The sequence below is a fragment of the Melanaphis sacchari genome, unplaced genomic scaffold, assembly GCF_002803265.2.
Source record: "Melanaphis sacchari strain LSU unplaced genomic scaffold, SCAv2.0 Contig0_pilon_pilon, whole genome shotgun sequence".
NCBI lineage: Eukaryota > Metazoa > Arthropoda > Insecta > Hemiptera > Aphididae > Melanaphis > Melanaphis sacchari.
Genome location: NW_020270366.1, coordinates 2,459,826 through 2,481,026, shown reverse-complemented (window position 1 = coordinate 2,481,026; position 21,201 = coordinate 2,459,826). Strand labels below are relative to the sequence as shown.

General features: G+C 25.0%; 1 protein-coding gene across 1 annotated transcript in view; it reads right to left on the bottom strand.

The window, feature by feature from the left end:
- Nucleotides 1-506: 506 nt before the first annotated feature.
- Nucleotides 507-21,201, bottom strand: part of LOC112597941 — an 81,786-nt gene continuing 61,091 nt past the window's right edge. The window contains exons 4-6 of the mRNA XM_025344201.1: nucleotides 15,258-15,391; nucleotides 4,522-4,750; nucleotides 507-768 (exon numbers count right to left, since the gene is read on the bottom strand). Coding sequence (XP_025199986.1) covers nucleotides 704-768; nucleotides 4,522-4,750; nucleotides 15,258-15,391 — 428 coding nt within the window. The 3' untranslated portion in view covers nucleotides 507-703. The remainder of the gene's footprint in view (nucleotides 769-4,521; nucleotides 4,751-15,257; nucleotides 15,392-21,201) is intronic.

The window sequence follows — 21,201 nt, the reverse complement described above, 5'->3', positions numbered from 1 at the left end:
TCTCAAAAATTACTTTGAATTCATTTGTTTCATCTACACAAAAAGATAAAATAAAATACCCAAAAGTCTTTGAAATTCTTGTAATTTCCTAGTATGAAAAAAAAAGTAATAGTAATAATAATAATGATAGCATTAAAATATATTTCTTTTTTGTGATGTACAAACGTTTGTAATCTATGCAAAGGTATACTTAAATTGCCTATCCGGAACGCCGTCTTATCATACAAAGTACATAACAACAACAAAAACACAATACAATTCAATGTAATCATTAATGAACCAATGGTTTATTCAATACAAACATTAAATAATAACAAACAATATTAGTATCTTTTTCGAATTTTATTCACCTAACTAAGTAATTTTCGGTAAATGATTTTTGAAAGTCGAATAGATAATAGGTTATAAGTATTATTTTTTTTTGTTTAGTTTACACTTTTAGTAGAATATATATTATACAATGTAATAATATTAATAAAGTCAAAATATAACTTTATAATAACCGATATAATATTCTATGAATATATTTTTTTTCTAGAATCATTCTATATATACAACATAATACATAAATATTTATACGAAGATAGTTTTTTGATTCCAAAATAACGCGTCTTAAAATATTACAAATTTACATAAAACGAAAATCAACGAAATCACTAATGCGGCCGTTTATTTGGTATTTGGGTGTTGGACTTTTATATGGTTATCTTATCCAAACGCTGACCAATATCACAATCAATAACGAAAGAGAAAACGTATATGATGCACCTGAAAAAATCAAAAACATTTTATTAAACTCAATCAATTTATATACTATAATGAGATTATTATTTATATTTATTATATCAGAAATCAATTTTGGTAAAATGTATACGATAATTGTTGGTTATAAATGTTATAGATTTTTAATGCCTTTAAATTACATTGGTACTAATGCCGGACTTAAACTATGGTCTGTAAGTTTTAATTCCACTTCGCACCATGTCATTTTAAACCCTTCAGTATGCTTAATGGTGAATGTTAGAGATATTTAAGCGCATTACAGGAGTCAAATATACTATACTTTTAGTCTTTGAAAATATACATGTACTTTCTTCTATAAATTATATTAAAATTTGATATCTTTAATAACAATGACATGATACCCGAGATACGGTTGTGCTGAGATTTCAGTGGTAATTGCATGTATTTTTATACCGTTACTGATAATACAAAATCATATTTATTATGAGTATTAAATTTGATTATAGCAAAAAAAAAAAAAAAAAACAAAACAAAACAAAAATGTAGCCAATTAAAAGGTTAAATTTACTTTCTATTTCAACCTATAATATAACCAAGTTGGATATTATTATTTTCATTATTATTTTTAGCCATCTTTCAGATAATTATAATAACTTGTATTCTAATTAATATTTGAATATAAAAATACTACTTTTTTGTAACATAATAATATTACCTGCACACGATTATTATGACGATTGTATACAATAAAATATATATAGCAATAGAAATGAAAACTTTAATATAGGTATATAAAAAACCCTAATCGTCTAAGATTTCAAATAAATTAATGTATAATTTATTCTATTTATAAAATCAAAAATTTTATTTTATCATGATAATAATCGTTCTAACTTCTTTATGTATTTATATTAAAAACATGTTAGCCGTGTTCTAAACTACAATTAAAATTGTTTTGAACAATCAAACTCTCACCAACTATTAACATATAGAGTGGAATATTTAATTTATTAAATTCGAATAATATTTTATTTGCATAAATCGAATAAGTATATTCTTAATGTTAATGATTTAACAAAACCAATTTTTTTTTTCTCTAATTTTTGTTATTTTCAAGTTATATTCATTAGAATATTAACCATAAAAAATCAACTCGTAAACGAATTTCCATAGTTATCTTTCCCTTCTCTTATCTTCTTTATAAAGTACATTAATTTAAAATAATTGGTTTTAGGACGCAATATTTTACAAATCACACTTAATAAGCATGACATTTTCTCAAACAGTTTCATAGTTTCATAGTAAATCATAATTATTACTGCAAAGTATAAAATATAGACTATTATACAACTTTATATGCCAATAGAAAGAATAATTTGATAAAAAATCTTACAAATGAAAAAGTATTATACGGAATCTTATACATGAACCATGATAACAATACTAATACCAAAAATAAAATTTTATATTTTACACAAATGGCCTAATTAATAAAAGCAACTGTAATAATTACATTTTCATAAAAACACAAAAATGTAGTTTTACATCTAGAAACTGTAATTATCCATATTATAATCATATACACTCGTATAAATTATAAAGCATATATGTGCATGAACATGAGTTCGAAAATGCTAACAAATATGCAAATTTCGGAATGTTTTATGTATGTGTGACACGTTTTATGTTACTACTGTGTTCAAAAAATCATTTTTACCATTTTATTCACACCACGACTACCTAGTATAGTCGTGGTGAAAATTAAATATATAGGTATAATGTAAAATAATAAAATATGTATAATATTATATACACAAAAATTATATTATATATATATATAAACAAATCGACAGTAACGGTTACGAACGATAGGTTTTTGTCAATACGTTTTTTATGCATTATCTTCGTACGTATAATTCGACCATGTATAAAATGTACATTAAACACACGCGTGTAGTTCGATTCATATACGTTGAATCGAGTTGAAAACGTTTTAGTGAAATAATGTGCGCATTTACTTTATTTTTTTCTTAATATGAAATGTGTTTTGTCGAACATTTATTATAAAAAACATTTTAAGTGTTGTTAAAAAAAAAAAAAAACAAAATAAAAAAAAAACACGAATAAATAATATCGATTAACATACAGCTGTCGCACAGCATCACTACTTATTTATAAAGGTACATTACATATTATTATATCGTCTGAATTCGGATCTTATTTTCTTTTTTTTTTCTTATGAGGTTTCCACTAAAATAACCTTTCGTGTTATTTCTATTATATATCCGTAGCGGGTCTTATAATTTTTTTGTACTCCGGGGATCGATTTTCACAGTATTTGATTACGATACGCGCCTGTGCTAACACTCAAATAATATAAAATGTATGCGATCGAAGGTAAAAATAAAACTGCGAATTTTGCAGGATTTTTTCGGGTACTGTCTCGTAGTTTCTTAATATTTAGAAGGTAATCACGATGAATCGTATCACTTATTATCATCTGTTTGACGTTCAGAGATTACCGAGATTAAAGTGTTTTCAGTTCGTTTTAAGTGCGAATAGTGAAAAAAATAAACCTGTTGCTGAAACCCGATATATATATATATATATATATATATATATATAGTTGGTTGGTAGATTTTCAATCTGTATCTCAAAGACCATCTATTTATAAATATATTATTAACTGAACATAAATATACTAAAAATACTGAGTGTTCCATTGCATTTTCCCGTTTTTATATTTATCCAACTGAAGGAAATCACGGTGAGCCACAAATAGCTTCTAGTGGTTTCGTATTGTATGCAGTATATTATCAAAAAGTACATCGGTGGTGTACTCTGCATATGTAGTAAGTGACATTTTATAAAATGTTCAGTGCAGTCATTTTAAATTTTGCCCTAATAAAGTACACTATTTATTTTAAGCAGCAACGTTTTCTATTAGATTGAATATTAACTATACATATACAAAATGTTATCTGTTTAAAATAGAACGTGGGGAATTGTAAGCAAGTTGAATGAAGTTCGGCCAAAAATGTCACTTATTATTATACCTGCGCGCGATATATATTTTATATTTTCTGCTGTGCGCTGCTACAGACCAACGGTCGTAGTTATTGTCAGAACAACAGCGGAAGTCAAGTTTGGTCACTGAACGCGATGAAGGAATTCGCTAAGATAGCAGACTGGAAAACAGGATGATGTCCCACGATTTTCGATTAAGAGTGAGTGCGTATTCCCTGCAGTAGGTCTGCGACGTCGTTGTGTTGCGGAGTTGTCAGCCGAGTTGCTATGTGATATATGCGATAGAAGCATCTCACAAACACACGCACAAGAGCGCGGTATACTATAAGTATTATATTTATATGTACAGTATAAAACAGACCATCGAGCAAATAAATTGCCTTCCACACGACTGGAGACCATTACATTACAACGATGCGAAGAATGTGCCCTTAATCCCCCGTAAACCCATTTTACACTACATTTTTCACCCGTTCACTGGTCGAGAAAGTATATGTGTGTGTTTAAAGTCTTCTCCTCCCGCTGTTCTTACTCCTGATCCCCCTTAGACCGACAGATTTTTCTTGGCGCGCAGATTTTTTTTCTTCCTTCCTCCCCTCGTTCTCATTCCTTCCGGTAGCCACGCCATCGATACTAACCGATGACCGACAACGGATGTTTTACGATATAATAATGATAACAATAATATTACAATAATTGAACAATATTTTATTTTATGTGTATGTATTGTGCACGTGTCGTTGTATTTACCTGTAGACGAAAACGTGCCCAGAATCGAAGCTAGACGCGGTTTTTCCTCGTCTAGTACCGTCTCGGCTGACGTTTTGAACACGCCGTACAGCTCGGCCACGCACCGAATTCGCATCTTGCCCACTTTGAAACTGTTCACCTCCAGCTCGAGTCCTACCGTATTCGTCGACCGCGTCGTATCGTCTAGCGTCGCTCGGCCCGAAGACGATCTGCCGTAACTGGAATTCATCTGTAACCACGTCAAACATAACCATAAGGTTTATTACGGTATTATATGAAAGCCGATATTATTTATTATTGTACGTATTAAATTCATTTATATTCAGATGCGGACTGTGTTACTTTATCACGTGCGCGCAAATCGATCACCGACACGTAGCTGTCATTCGCGATACTATTAATTTTGTCTTCACTATAACTGTTACGTCACGCTATGCATCATCTACACTATACGGTATCATAATATTATGGTAGTCGTACCATGTAATTGTTATCCGGAAACATAATTTTGCCGTACGAAATATCAACTCGTATTCCGGCGTAACTCCACACGTGTTATTTTAGACAAACGATAACTTACTATATTTCTGACTAGTATATTTTTCGAATACAAACGATTTTTGCAAGTCATAACTTAAAATAATATATTTTAATATTATTATTTTTTTCCTCCTATTGGCTTGAAAACTTGAGATATTATTCAAAAAATAAATAGCAAAAATTATACTGCTTATATAATATATAATATATTAAATACCTAATAAATACATTTTATTAATCTCTTCAATAAAATAAAAAATAAACATTTAAAATATTCTTGGATAAGAAAAACGAAAATATCTTTTATCAAATTAAAGTAAACATTGATTTATATAAAAAAAAAAAAAAAAACACTGAAGTAGATATTAAAAAAAGGACTAAATACATTGTGCTATATTTATATTGCAGACCACTTGTTGTTGAAATTCGTATTTTTTCCGCGTGCTTGAGTTCAAATGTGCATGTTCTAAATATAATGTATAATATTTAATGTGTAATTCTCACGATATATATATATATTAACTGGCTACTGTATATTGTATCATATACGTACTCTGTTCAGGTATAAAACATTGTAGTTTTCGACGCCACACTAGATCCGGGGGTATAGGTTTTCATAAATTCTCTGATATCAAAAGCAATTTAAATGGATCACAAATTATTTATGGTTAGGGTGAAAAAATAAAATTCATACATTTATAATAAATATTGTTATGTCGTATTTATTGTTCTCTTGGTACTTGAACGCGTTTTAAACACACGTGTATTTTGACATTTATGGAGGACATTTTGTTTAAATATATAAGATATTTCATATTAAAACATATTTTATAGTTGAATCTATGTAATTTTTACATTGATATAAAATGCTGAATTTACGTACAACATTTTTATCTGCCGATTTAAATTGAACTCTCGCTCTGTCAATGCCACGTGCAAAATAGCGAATCTTTTCTCATGACTTAAAATTATTTCTACCAACAACGTTTAAAAAATCATTAGAACAAACACTAGTAATAATCAATACCCCTGCCCAGAAACAAAACATTTTAAAAATGTTTCTTTCTTTCCGTGTATCCAATATAATATGTTTAGGTACTTTGCAAACGAGTTTTTGTTTTGTTCATAAGAAATTGTATTTTATTAGTCCCATTATTATTGATTGTTTACTGTGTGCTCTTAAAATGTTCTACAAACGATAAATGCTTGTGACTTTTGTATAAGTTTTTATTAGTTAATGCATTAATATTTTGCAATATACTTTACCCATCATTATTACTCATTTTAAATTGCATTTCGAGATTGCCACGGTGGTAATCGAAGTTTATTAATAAAAATTTAAAGCATCAGTAGTAGATTTTTAGTAATTAATATTCAAACAAAAATATCAGAAAAATAAAATATGTTGCTTTATTATAAGTTACAACAATTAGATTGCCCGCGTTTTTTTTTTCCCCCATTATTCTATGCTAATAATGCATTTTTTAAATTATTTGAGTGTGGATAAAATATGCATTAACCAAAATTGTTGGAAATGTCGTTTTTTAATGATCTCTCAACGATTTTCTTTGATGTACACATAACATTATTCTACGGGATGTCTGATCATAACAAGCAAACACAATTTTGTAAACCAAAAAAAAATATATATATCCGATATTATTTATGATAAAAAAATTACTTTAAATTGTGGACTGAATACATTCATTAATAAGGTTATGCTATTATCTTCCGTCGAAGACGAAAGAATAGAAAATGATACAAAGACGAATAAGCATACATGGAAAACATATATATATGTATACAATTGGTTAGATCTACTTACATTATATTAATAATTATATGTATTAACGACTTAACGATTATTTTAGAATCAATATATATATATTATATATATATTTTTTTTTTTTTTTACTATCATTATTATTATTATTATTTCTATATAATATATAAACATATTGTGTCTAACATTGATATAAATTTTAATTGGCCAGTATAACCTTTTCAACTTTAAACGACAATTTATGGTGAAAAATTCAATGATATATTATATGTATCGTAATAAACACGAGAGGTAGGATTGGTAAAAAGGTATGGGTATGAAAACAGAGCAGCAGGTATACACGTTTCCTTATATTTTCTGCGGTCCTGGCCATGTTAAAAGATAATAATAGTGAGTATAAATTATAAATGACAGTTTAGGTATAATGTCCTAGGAATATACCTCGTAAATTGTAAGTGATTTTGTTGCCAGTTGCCACGATTCAAAAACAAATTCATAATAAAATATGATATGCATGTAAACATTATTTTAAGTTTAAAGTTTTGTGCTATCACATTTTTTTTCAAATCGGAGCTGAAAAAATAAACTACGTTGTTAAATGACTAAAATAAAATTCTGTGTTAAAGTTCAATGAGTTATGTTTGTTCAATCTTTGTTAAATAAGACCCAAACGATTAAACTGCTAATTTATGATATAAATTTTAAAGGAAAATTTTCGAAAAAGTAATTTAATATTATTGTCCGACATCAGGCCCATTAGGTCGATAATAAAATGATTAAATGATCATAAACATATTGTATAGATATACTAAGAGCGTTATACACAAGCACTAAGTTTTTGTACAGTAATTATTTTATATTAAATGGACTTTTAAAAAATGCCTATTGTGTACGAGTATACATGCAAAATATAATAAAACAGTTTTTTGTATACTATAAAATAAGTCTATAATTTAGAAAACTTAAGCCTCTCAATTCTTGTTGGTATATTTAACATTAAATAATCCATAAAAATTATATTTACTTTTTTTTTAATACAATTTATATAATGTAATTAAAATTCCTATATTTTAAAACAGTATGACATCTTAAACAATTACTTAAACTAATGTGGTAAAAAAATTACAAATACATAGTAATTAAAATATGTCATAATACAAATAGCTATCTCAGACCTTTTGCTGTGAAAAAAGCTATTTTTAATTCAATTGTTTACGTAACTTTGAACACAATTAAGACTTTGTATAATCGGCTAATGTTGAACGTGCAGGGCAGCTCAATGTCAAATGAAATGTGCGTGAAAGTTTGTACAACCAATTGCATTAGGTTTGCACACTTAAAGTTTATATACGCAACAACTGCACACTTTCCCGGAAATTCCCACGACCGGTTGAACAAAATTAATTCGTTCCACATCATTTAGTATGATACATTACTGTAACTATTATTTTGCTTTTATTTATATTTATCTATAAACTATAGTATTAATAAAGATATAACTAGGAAATAAGAACACACAAACATGTTTGCTTTATGGTACGCATTCCCTAATTATTAGACTAAAATTAAAATATATAAGTTATAATATCTATAGACGTGCTTACGGGAGTTGCCGGGTGTGCCTGGGCACTTTCTGACATTTTGTAATTGTGACATTAGAATAATTAAAATCCTAAAGTAAAAGTCTAGCATTAAAACTGATTTTACTAAAATATAATGTGTTTTTTTCTAAATATATGTGGTAGACTATAAAATATTTTAAGTGTATATAAAAAAAACGTACTGTGATATAACAGCTAGATATAATACAAAAGAAAAAAATCATGAATTAAAATTAAAACTATCTTAGAAATAGACATTAGATTCAAGAAAAAATATTAAAAAAAGGGCCCAACAAAATTTCAGTTATCCCCTAGAATTTAAGTTTGCGGACGCGTATGATAATGTAAATGTAATACAAATATATTCAATATATTAAACTTTAAAATACCAACACTATTGCCATATCCAACGAGAATTTAAATATATTGACAATGAAGGTCAAATAACTTAAAGGTACAATAAAATGAAATATGCTACTAAAAGTGTACTTATATATTTAATAAATTTATAAACTTAAACTGTCTTTTTTTTTAAATTACAGTTTCGAGGTATTTACATGTATGCTAAAAAATGTCATTAATGTATGAAAAAACTTTATTAACTGTCAAAATAGTAAATACACGTTTTATACTATCATATGTGACCTGAATTTGGAGTACTAATTTTATTAGTTGTGATAGTTGTACTATATCAAATGCATATTTTTCTGCTCTTTATTATATTATTTATTTAATATTTTTCTAGAATCCATTCAATTATAAAATTTAAAATAAAAAGAAAGATTAAGGGATCGTACTTCTGCATTTTCTCTAATATTTACCTCTAAATAGGCATTAATAATTATTTTTGTAGTACGAAATATCGTTAGAAAATATATTATTATTATTATTATATCCACCTTATTTGTGACAGATGACATCGCTAGTATAATATTATGTAAAGTCATCTGTAATGTATAATCAAAGCATCGAAATGCAAAAACAAGTATATTATATTTAAGGAAAATTATAATTATATAAAATAAAATAATACTGAATTAAATCAAAAACTATATTATATATATTTAATTATCAATATAATATGTTACTTAAATTCCAATAAAAATAAGATATGTAAGGAAGTTATTTTGTTTTCAATTTTATACGCAATTTAAATAAAAATCACCTTAAACAATATTTGTAGTAATTAGGTAGTAAACATTTAAGAAATTACATAAATTCGAACATTAAAAATGTAATTCAATAATCATTTTATGAATTAAAATATATTATTAATATAGAAATACATTATTACGTATATGTGAATACTATTTTAGACACCATAATATATTATCGAAAACCTAACTTAACCTATATGTATAAATAATAAATATATATTATTGTTATTATTGTGACGTTATATGGTTGTGTTTCTGATAAATTAAAATTTATATTTTATTATTCGTTTTTAATTCGATTAACAAAATATATTTTTACTTAAAAGCAACATTGGTAAAGGTAAATTATAATCTGATGAAATATTGATGTATTAACGATTCGGTAAATATGAATAAAAATTGGAAATGATAAAATCCCACGAAAATATGAATAGCCATACGAATATAAATAAAATAAAATGTATTGGTACCATATTATAATAGTGTTATTCGAAAAACCATATTGTAATGTCGGAAAAAATTAACTTAAATCATTTGAATGAAAAAAAACATTTTCTAGTTATAAAATGTATTTTAAAATATAATGTTTATGTAAAAATTGAATTTGTATCAGTTAAATTTAACATTTAATTTAAGAACCATAAAATGTTATAATATACATACATTAACAGCTGTTACACATAATATTATTTCGTGAGGTAAATATTGTTTAATGTAAACGCATCATAATATTATCATTAAGTTGTTGAAGGCACCACATGTATATACAAGTATATCAATAAAGCTGGAATAATAGTTACAAATAACACTCATATGCATTCCAGTAAGGTCACACGCTGAATATTATATTGCGCAGTAACGGAAGTTTTACGTTCTCGGAAGTTAAATAAAAATTATCAATTCGGCGTCATCATAATTCATCGTAAATTCATACGGAATGTGCATATCAGGCGTGCATAGCGTGACAGGCATTTTGAAGTACACTATAAAATAATATTATATTATGTGCTTATGAAATGTTTCTATTTCCCAGCTATTACGATTTCAATACTTAAAGTGTAAAGATTCCTTAGAATTAAAACGTTTGTAGCCCTGACTCCTGAATCCATCAGCATCCATCGAGCAAAGACGGTCAAAAATTAAAGTTTATACGAGCGTAGACTACAGCGATTATTTAACGGAACGAATAAAGTAAATTTCTTCAAAATATGTTTACAAAATATAAAGAACTTTAGTAGCAATATTTCTTTAAATCAATATATACAAAGCCTGACTTGACTTATCGGGTTTTTAACTAATATTACTTACTACGTATTGGTATAATATGAGTGAAATTATTTTTTAAGGATTTCGAATCTTTGATCTGTTAAAACGATATAGTTTGCATATCATTACATTAGCGTACGGCAACGATGTAGGTTAGTATTTATTTAAAAATAATACTCACCCTTACAGTATAAAAATTTTATCGTATTCAAACATACGTAACAACTAGACTAACTACAATTATCATTCATATTGGTACGTACTTTTAGAACTTAGAGCTCGGTAACATATATAACACCACCCACTCAACCTAGTTTACTAGTTGTAGTATGTGTATGTGTGTGTGTGTGTGTTTATGTGTGTGCGCGCGCACGCGTATGTGTACTTAAGGCGTAGACATCCCTCCGTTTTATACTTTTTCGAAATTTCTCTTACACGTCTAAAACATGAAACGGTATATTTGTCTGTACATATACTGTTTTACACTACAAGAACACTCTAGAATTTCAATAAATGCGAAAGTGCAAGTGCCCTTTCAATTCTATTGGATTTAATGCACCAGCTCTCTGTGTATTCATATAATTCAAACGTCTATTTTAACCTATAATGAAAAAAAAAAAATGTTTAGCTGGTCTATTGAGTTCCATATAATATATGTGTAGACTGTAGATAGTGTTTTTCCATTATTGCAATGTTAACCGTAGCGCACTAATACATAAATCATTACAGTGATGTTTGTCGGTATTTCGTTTTAATGCAACTAAACCATCGACCGAGCCTTTATAGTTAATTTCTTGTAAATATAAATTCAGATCAGTAAAAAAAATTATATCAACACTATAAAATCGGTAAATTTTCCCAATTGGTTTAGACTGTTTTAAATGATGTCGTAACATATAAAATTCATCAACCGTAACCACCGCTTATATTTATTATTATTGTTGTTATTAATCTCAATTCCGTATAGGTCTTTATACAATAGTACATAGATCTCATTCAAATTGCTAACTCAAATTCGTTATCTCTTAATTCCTAGAGGATATTTAATTCACTATGACATATTCATTATCCCACTTTACGAAAGTTTAAATGTAGTCAAATTTAATTCCTCTGCATTGCCTGTCATAGTAATTAACCAGAACGGTAATATGATTGTAAAAGTTTAGTTGTCAAAATATTATTTGTCCCTTATATTTGAATAAATATTTATAATTTGAATAATTATTAAATATTGTATTTTATAATTTTACATAATGTAACAACACTATGATAAAATATTATATCCTAATGCCAATTTTTGAATGTTTTTAATTTTATTTTAACGAAAATTGTACCATTTATTAATCGTATGCCTTATGTTTATATATATATATATATATAGATAAAGATTACATATCATATTTAATTTTTACTTTTTTATGTATACATGTCAACAATTAAGTAATGAAAATTGTAATGGGATCACTATAAAAAAATCAAATTTATAAATTACTATTAAATAATAATTATTATAGTATATTTTATATTCATGAGTTTTCGTAAATAATATTGTATCAAAGTATCAAAATTTAAAAATTTAAATAAATAATAATATTATTTATGAATATTATGATACTAAAAGTATCTGTTACATAAAATATAAAGTACAAAGATACCTATCTTATTTTACGTGATATTGTTTTCTTTGAACTTTTAACTAGATCGATAAGTAAGACCGTAGTTATAAAATTATACTACTGAAACAAAATTTTATTATATTTAAATAAATTTTGTTCTGTGTCCTAAAACTATTGTGAATACTAACATGTATTTAAACTCTAAAGTGTAAAAGAAACTATTCTAATTTATTAGCATTTACCAGTAACGGGAAGAAGATAAAAAGTTTAGGAGAATAATAATATATTGCAATTGTTAATAATAAAACATAGTGTACCATATCAAAATAAAACAATGATAAAAAAAGATTTTTATAAATTTTATAATTATTTTTTCAGATTTTTCTTGGAGAATATTATTGATTAATATTTCAATAGTTTAATTTCTCTAGTAAAAAAACAATTTTATTTTTAAGAGTTTTTATGAATTCTTTGAGGTATTTAATCTATCCTATCACCTATATACTAGAATAACCAATCGGTAATTTGATAAAAAATACATATACATTGAAAATAACCAAGTAAATTAAAAACAATATGTTGATGAACCTAATAAGACTAAGATATTCATTAGTTGGGCGTACTCAAACAAGTTTTAATAACTGGTCACAATTCGAAACTATGTTTAAATATTTTGGCACATTATGATAACATCGTAAAATTAACGTATGTACGCTTTTTTCAGATAATAAAACATTCTTAAACACTAATAAATGAGTACCTAGTATTTTATTGATAAGCACTCGATAAATTGATATTATTGTATGTATATTTGGTATAGTTATGTAGCTGATCAGGAAAAAAAATTACAGCATTGGAAATATATGGGTTTAGAAATATTATGAAATATATATTGCACACTTCTTAAATTGCTTAATTTACAATAATTTGTATATCTTAACATTAATAAATTCAATTTAAAACTCGTTTTATGAATATAGAGTTTCTTAGATTTTTTTTTAAAATTATTATGCCATGCATAATATTTTCATATCATTGTATTCAGCAATCATCAATACTGTAAACCGTTGTAACCGATATACAATATTACAGCTTGTAGATTAAGGTACATATTGGGAATAAATTACTATGTTTACCGATAATTTATATATATATAAATAATATCCATGTAATTTAAAATTTATTAATTTCATTAGATATACCTATGTAATACGTTTTAGTGCTATATTGAATTTGTCAATTTATATATTATTGTACTGGTAAACATAATTTTATAATCATTTTAAAGTTTAATATAGTTAGTTTTTAGAGTATTTAATCAAAAGTTAATAAAAACATATGTATAATAAACATATTATTGATAGTATATAAAAATACAATTTTTTAATACCAATCTTGTAAACTTATATTAAATGCTGAATAGTATAGAAATCCGTTTCAAGGCTATAGGATTCAATAAATAAAATTTTACATTATTAAAATAATAACATATTATATTATATTGGTGTATATATTATATGCATTTTATTTTTACATATTATGAAATATTTAAAGGTATTTAGTTTATTCAGTCTGTATTAGTGTAATAATGAAATTATTCACATTTAAAGCGTATTTAAAATTGTCAAAGTTATCATTATACATTTTTGTAATTTCTAATAGTTTTATATAAGTATAGTTAATAATTTTATGGATACCTATCAAAAACACAATTTATTTGAAAATATTAAAAATAATATTTAAGTAGTTATATTTTGAAATATATAAACATCAACGTAGGTGGTTGAACCATTTATAATAATATTTGTTCCTTTAAGTTTAATAATATAAGAATATAAATAAAAGGACTAATAAAAAGGTAAACAAGTTTTTCTCTTAGTATTTAGGTAGATTAATTTTATTTTTGTCGAAAACATTGCATTTGAAAATATCAATGTATGTATAAAACATAATAATTTACGTAAAAATTTTACATCCCACGGATAGTTTTTTTGAATTGTTATAGATAATTTCATTTAAATTTAAATTTAAATGTCTATAAAAATAAATTGTGTTTATATTTTTTAAGATTCTTGGTTTCAGTATACAATATTTATTACGAGTATAAAGAACTTAATAACAAATTTTAAAATAATCATTTAACAGTTAGTGAAACATTTCAAGTATACCAAATTATTTATTTCTAATAAAAAAAAATATCAAAAATCATTTGAGGATTTATATAAATATTTTACAAGTTAGTATAAAGTAAAAACTTTAAATTCAAGCGCTCATAAAAAATTAATGTGACATTCTGCCGAACTTTTTTTTTATTTATCATAAGTACAGAAAAAACAAATTGAATATTTTAATAGTTTTTTAATTCTCAATTATAAAAAAAAAATATTTTTATGAATTTCTAATTTAAAATTTGTTAAATTTTTAAATTTAAAATTTTTTGATAATTTTTTGACTACAAATTTAAGTGTATATTTGAGCATTTTTAGGAGTATAGTAAAGTTAAAAACTTGCTCAAGTGGATTTTAGTGCATTGACTTACGAGTATTAATAATTAAATCTATATTTATACTATATGATTAATTTACTTAATTTATTTTTTCATAGCAAAACTATATTTATTCAACATAGTAAGAAACTTTTAGTATAAGTACATACCTTATACATCATAAATTATAAACAATGGATGCAATACATTATTTTATTGACTTTTATCATTGGTTAGGCGACTGTCGTTTTTTCCAACACAGGGTTAGTTCAAGTTTGGTTCACTTACCCATTTATCGTTTAAGTACCAAGTAACGTTGGACGGTGGACTGGACGGCGGTGACGTGCAGTTGCCTTTCAACGTGTCTCCGATGGTGTAGTGTCGTTTCTCTAGCGACAACACGGGTTGTCCGACAGGTGGGTCTGAAACGTAATAACACACGTCGTACATATTAACGGTGTCTTTGTACAGTCACATTACACGCATATAATAAGATTATAATAGAATAGAATAATAATTGATTGTCTGTGTTGACACACGGGGGAACGTAGCATATTAATTATGATATAATTTATATATCAAATATGGAATCATATCTCAAAATGACCATTAAAGCCTATTTTAGATTATGACGTGTTTACACATAGAAGATTTATATTATACCGGTAGTGGCTATAGTATTTTTTGATAATGATCTGCCGAAAACAATATATTTATCTTTAGATATAAAAATACCTATGGATACCGATGTGATAAATAATATACATATCTTATCGAATATTAATATACTTATTTTTGTATTTTTAACTAAAAATTATAAATATAAACATCTTTAAAACAGTACATTTTGTCTATGATATTTTTTTAAATAGTAAATAATAGATAATTTCAAATTTCTAAAATTAATCGATTTTGACAATAAGCATTTTAGACAAAACCTGTTTAAAAAGAAGTATTTATTTTTAATTTAGGATGAAAAACTTATAAAAGACCTTGTATTGATTTTTAAAATCTTAAGTATTAACAGAAAATATTTTATGAGCTTCTAACTCTAAAATAATTTGTTATTTTCAAAATTTTAATACATTTTTGATATTTTTTACTGAAATATGAAAAACATTTTAAGACCCTTCTAATAATTATTTTGATATATTATTATTATTCATTATTGACGGAAAAAACACTATTTCCAAACAATATATATGTAAAAATACAGTATACTATAGTATAATAATAACATAAAGAATTATAGCTAGAACAAATGTTATATAAATACAATTATTCATAAATATAAGCAAATGATAAACAGAATTATATAATTGTAATTTATGATCAAATAAAAATTGACTTCCTTAGTAATTTTTATGGTAATCAATATGTCAGAATTCGATGACCGTAAACAATTCTTAGAAAAATTATTAATTAAAAAATATTTTTGATTTCTTATATTTTAATATTATTAGTAAAAAGACATAGTGGAGGTAATCACTTATTCTGTCTAATAATTCTAAATTAAAATCGATAATAAATCATTATGATCAGTATCTCAAGGGCATTCAATTTTAAAGTTTAAAGATATAAAACGAAACAAACAATTTTGAGTTGTACAAATTTTATTTTAATATCAAAAAAGAAAACATATTATTCTAATATTGTGTTCTAACAAATACAAAATATAAATTTCTTAGAATATGTGTTTATTAAAATTTGAATGTGTACGAGTAATGAAACCTAGATTTAAAAAGGCTTTGTTTATTATTATTTTAATATGATAATGATGGTTAAAACATAATTTAAAGTCAAAAGTAATAATTAAGTCAACAAATAATTTAACTGACTCTGTATAAATATTATTTATTTAATAAACATAATCAACACCAAATTGTCAAGTATTGAATTTGAGTACTTCACATTTATTAATATTAAGAGTGAAGACATAACCCATTTGAATTACACAAATTATTATATTTTAAGTTTCGTATAAATTAATACAATTATGAATTAAATCTATTTTTTAAATAATTTGACATTATCAGTAAACAATAAATAATATTAGTGTTGAGGGATTGAATATCGATTATAAATAATAAAAGCAATGTTGATGAAAAGTGATCATCCTATGGGGCTCTTAAAGTAATATAGATTAGTTCCGAAAGATAATGTTATAATTTCAGAATCTGAGTTCTATCAGTTAAAAAGGATGTAGACTAAATTAATAATGGATCACAAAACACAAAATGTTTCAATTTAATTACTAACAATTAATAATCGACACTATCAAATACTTTTTCGAAATTTGTAAAAACCGTATCCATTTGAGATCCAGTTGAAAAAAATCTCTATATTTTTGTGTTTAAAAATAGCTTAATTTGTTTTAATAGATTATCATCTAAGAAAACCATGTTAAACATGAGATAATAAAAACTGTTAATGATATTATATAATGTTTTATTCATTTAGTTTTAAAATATTTTTGTCAGTATTGAATTTTTTGAAATAGGACAGTAGTTTGTTACAGAAGAACGTTTGCCTTTCTTAAAGATCAGAGAAATATATACAGTTTTCCAGGTCAAAAGTAATATACGTGATTTTAATGAACGATTAAAAAGAAAAGTTATACAAAATGCAAGAATAAAATAACGTTCTCATAAAAATTTGACCAACAAATTATCAGAGCCCATGTTAGATTTGGTTTTAAGTTAACGAGTTAATCAAAGACATCTTTAAGTGTTATATTAATATAATTAATATGAAATAGGAATTCAATAGTTTGATTGAACAGTGAAAAATTTGATAAAAGTTCTTTGTATGCACTTGAAAAAAAAAATTACCAAAATGATAAACTGTGTATTCCATGTTAACATTATTTGGAAATTTATTTTGAGATTTTTATCTTAGAAAAAATTTAAAAAGTATTTAGGATTATTGTTTATTACTTTTTGTACATTGTTTATGTATTAAGTATAGTCCATGTCCTTTAATTTTTAGATTAATGAAATTAAAATATTTAATATTATATATAATATTTAATTTATACATATAAATTATAAAATATTTCTTTTTCTTAATAATAGATATTAATTCGTAGTTAAACCATACAGAGAAAATATAATGGTTAGATAAGGTAAATGGTGAAATAAATTTATTTTAAATCAGAAAAAATAAAATTATAATAGAGTTTATATTATTTTTTTGATAGGAGCTATCCCAATTAATAGCATCTATTTTAGTAACAATATGTTTATAATTGGCTTAATTCCAGTCAAATATGATTTCAGTGTGGGTTAATTTATTAATACAATGAAAGGGTGATAAATAGTTTATAATAGGCGGAGGATGAAGTAAATCAACACTAACAATAGGTTAACTATTGAATGATACTGTACAAAAATTCAAGTTTGTTATGACTTATTTGAGCAAAATAGTATTCTTATTCAAAACTTAATTAATTTCTTTAAAATTTAATTACAAAAAAAATTTAAAGAAAACAAAATTGAATATTAGGAAGCTGCTGATCATTCATTATTAAAATCGCCTAGGATTAGAAAATCTGAATTATTATAATCAGTTAACATTTTATCAACAATATTAAATTTTACAAAATTACTGATGCGCCAATAAGAAAATATACTGAACTAACAATACATACTTTTTTATAATTTAATTTTTTAAGAGTAAATATAATTTCTAAAATACACATGGATGTATTCAACATTTTAAATTTAATTTGTTATTAACAGCAATAAGGACACCCTCTCCTTTAGAAAAACTACTATTATATTATACCTTATGATCATATATATACAGGTATTATAATTATCAAAACCAAATTCTGAATAAATAATATTTTTATATCCATGTATCAATAAATGCATAAACATTGAAATTAGAATAAGAAATTTGAGCATTTAAAGAATTTCATTTAATATTTAAACCACAAACATTTTAACATTAAATTTTGAGTGTAAAAGGAGGAGGCTTTATAAGTTTTTTGAAGTGGCAATAGTTGAGATACCTTTAAAATATTTGATAGTCATATTTTCATCTTTATTTTTTTAATTATAAAGTTTTTTTGTGTAGATTAGACATGATTTCACATTCCTAAAGTGTACGGTCTGAGTAAGTACGTATATTAGTCAATTTAGGTATTCTACAGAGTTTTATTTGAGCGCGTAGAACTAAAAAAGTATCATTTACATTTAAAAGAGTGATTTTTAGCAGACGACAGTGATAAGGTATCAATTTTCCAAGACGGTAACTTTTGATTATTGGTTTAAGATTTAAATCATTTAATTGTGTCGTATCTGAGATATATACAAGTTTCTCAGAATTATATTTAGGTAAATTAAAAATAATTAAATTGTTAGTTCTTGATTGAAGATCATTAAATTAATTTAATAGTTGAAGCTCTAAAGTTGAAAATGTATTTTTTGTTTAAGTGTGATAAAATCTTAAAATCTTGCTCAAATAAATTCAAACGACATTTTAATTAACTGTTTTCAGTTTTTAACTTTGAGAACTTAGTTTCAATACTATTAAATTTTGTATTAAGTTTGTCGATTTTCTTATTAAAAGATTTTAACGTTTTACCACTTGATTATTAACTGCATTTATTAATTTAGTTTGGGTAGACTTATTTTAATTTATAGAATTTAAAATATTGCTTAATTTGGATTCCATTGTGGGAAAAATTTAAAAGTTATATAATAATATTAAATATTGATATGATTAGCCGAAAGCGATAAGAGAGTGGATACACAGCGCAGCACATAATACGTTTAAATAGTTAAACTATACAACTGTAACTTTATATTTTGAAATGTATTAAGAGTATTTAATTCAAAAAGAAACAAAACATGAAAAAATTGTACGATATCGTATAGAAAAAAATAATGTTAACTACCTATTGGTAAAAAATTCAAGTTTCTTCGGTTATCCGTTTTTGAATTAAAAAAAATGTTTAAATAAAATCGATTTTGTCTGAAAATTGTTTAACATACAAATTTCCGTTTTCTTTAACTTTTTTTCTGTTTATTCTCGATTATTAAGAAAAGTACTAGAAATATTTTACTTTTGATCTCTCAAAATACCAACAAAATATAACCTACAATCAACAACCATCTTCAAAGTTGAAAGTAAAAACATTTAATGGATTAATATGTTAACCAATTTATTTATGTCCTACTATGTTATTCCTGTGATCTTCAAATACCAGTATAATACCATCCTCGATAACCGGGTTATTCATATTACAGTAATAGATTTTTTTACTTTCGACTTCCCAAAGTTCAAACTAGATCCAGAATGCTAACATAAACTAACCACAGAGTTAAAAATATCATTATAAAGTTTTTTATACATATTTCGAATTAGATATTTGTAATAGTTTAACTTCAACGTTTTCAATAAAATTGTTTAATTAACTATATACTAAAAGAAAGTGATATTTATTTGGAAAACAATTGATATCGTCATAAAATACTTTTTTTGGTAAAATAAATCTAAGTATTTACAAATGTGGTCTTTAAGTAGAAATACTAGTTTCAAAAATTAAAATATTATCAAATTTTCTGTCAAAAGAAGAAATGTCGATTTACATACTTAAGCCACTCTATATAGTTATGTATAGATGAACAATTAAGTTTGTTGTGCATAGTGCATTGTACATTTTTTATTACTAAATAGAATTTTTTCTACAGTGAATTTTATGTTATTATAGCTGTACAATGTATAACGCTTACATAATTCCAACATAGTCTACCGTAGTTATTATAACTATTGTTCGGTGAGACTCGATTTCACCCCATACCGTGTTCACCATTACGTATTTGAATCCACTGAGAGCTTGTAAACACCTATGCATATATATAAATATATGTATTTATAATATTATGTAAACCGCATTATTGTTGTTTTTGGCGTTGTCGTTGTCATCGTGTCATTCGGTTGACCCCAGAGCAAGAGATTTACATTAGTGGACCGTGACGCAGGCCAATCATACATATATTTTAATATAATATAACGTTATGGATGACGAGCTGAAAATCAGTTTTTCGATCTCCGTGCGCGTTTTTGCACGCTTTTTCTGCATGGATATACAACAATTTTTCATTTTCTAGATGTACTACTATCTAGGCCAATATTTAATGTATGTTTACAACCGGCAACGAAACTTATTTTATTAAGGTCAAATAAATGTAAAAATATCGTAATAATATTTGATTAATTTAAA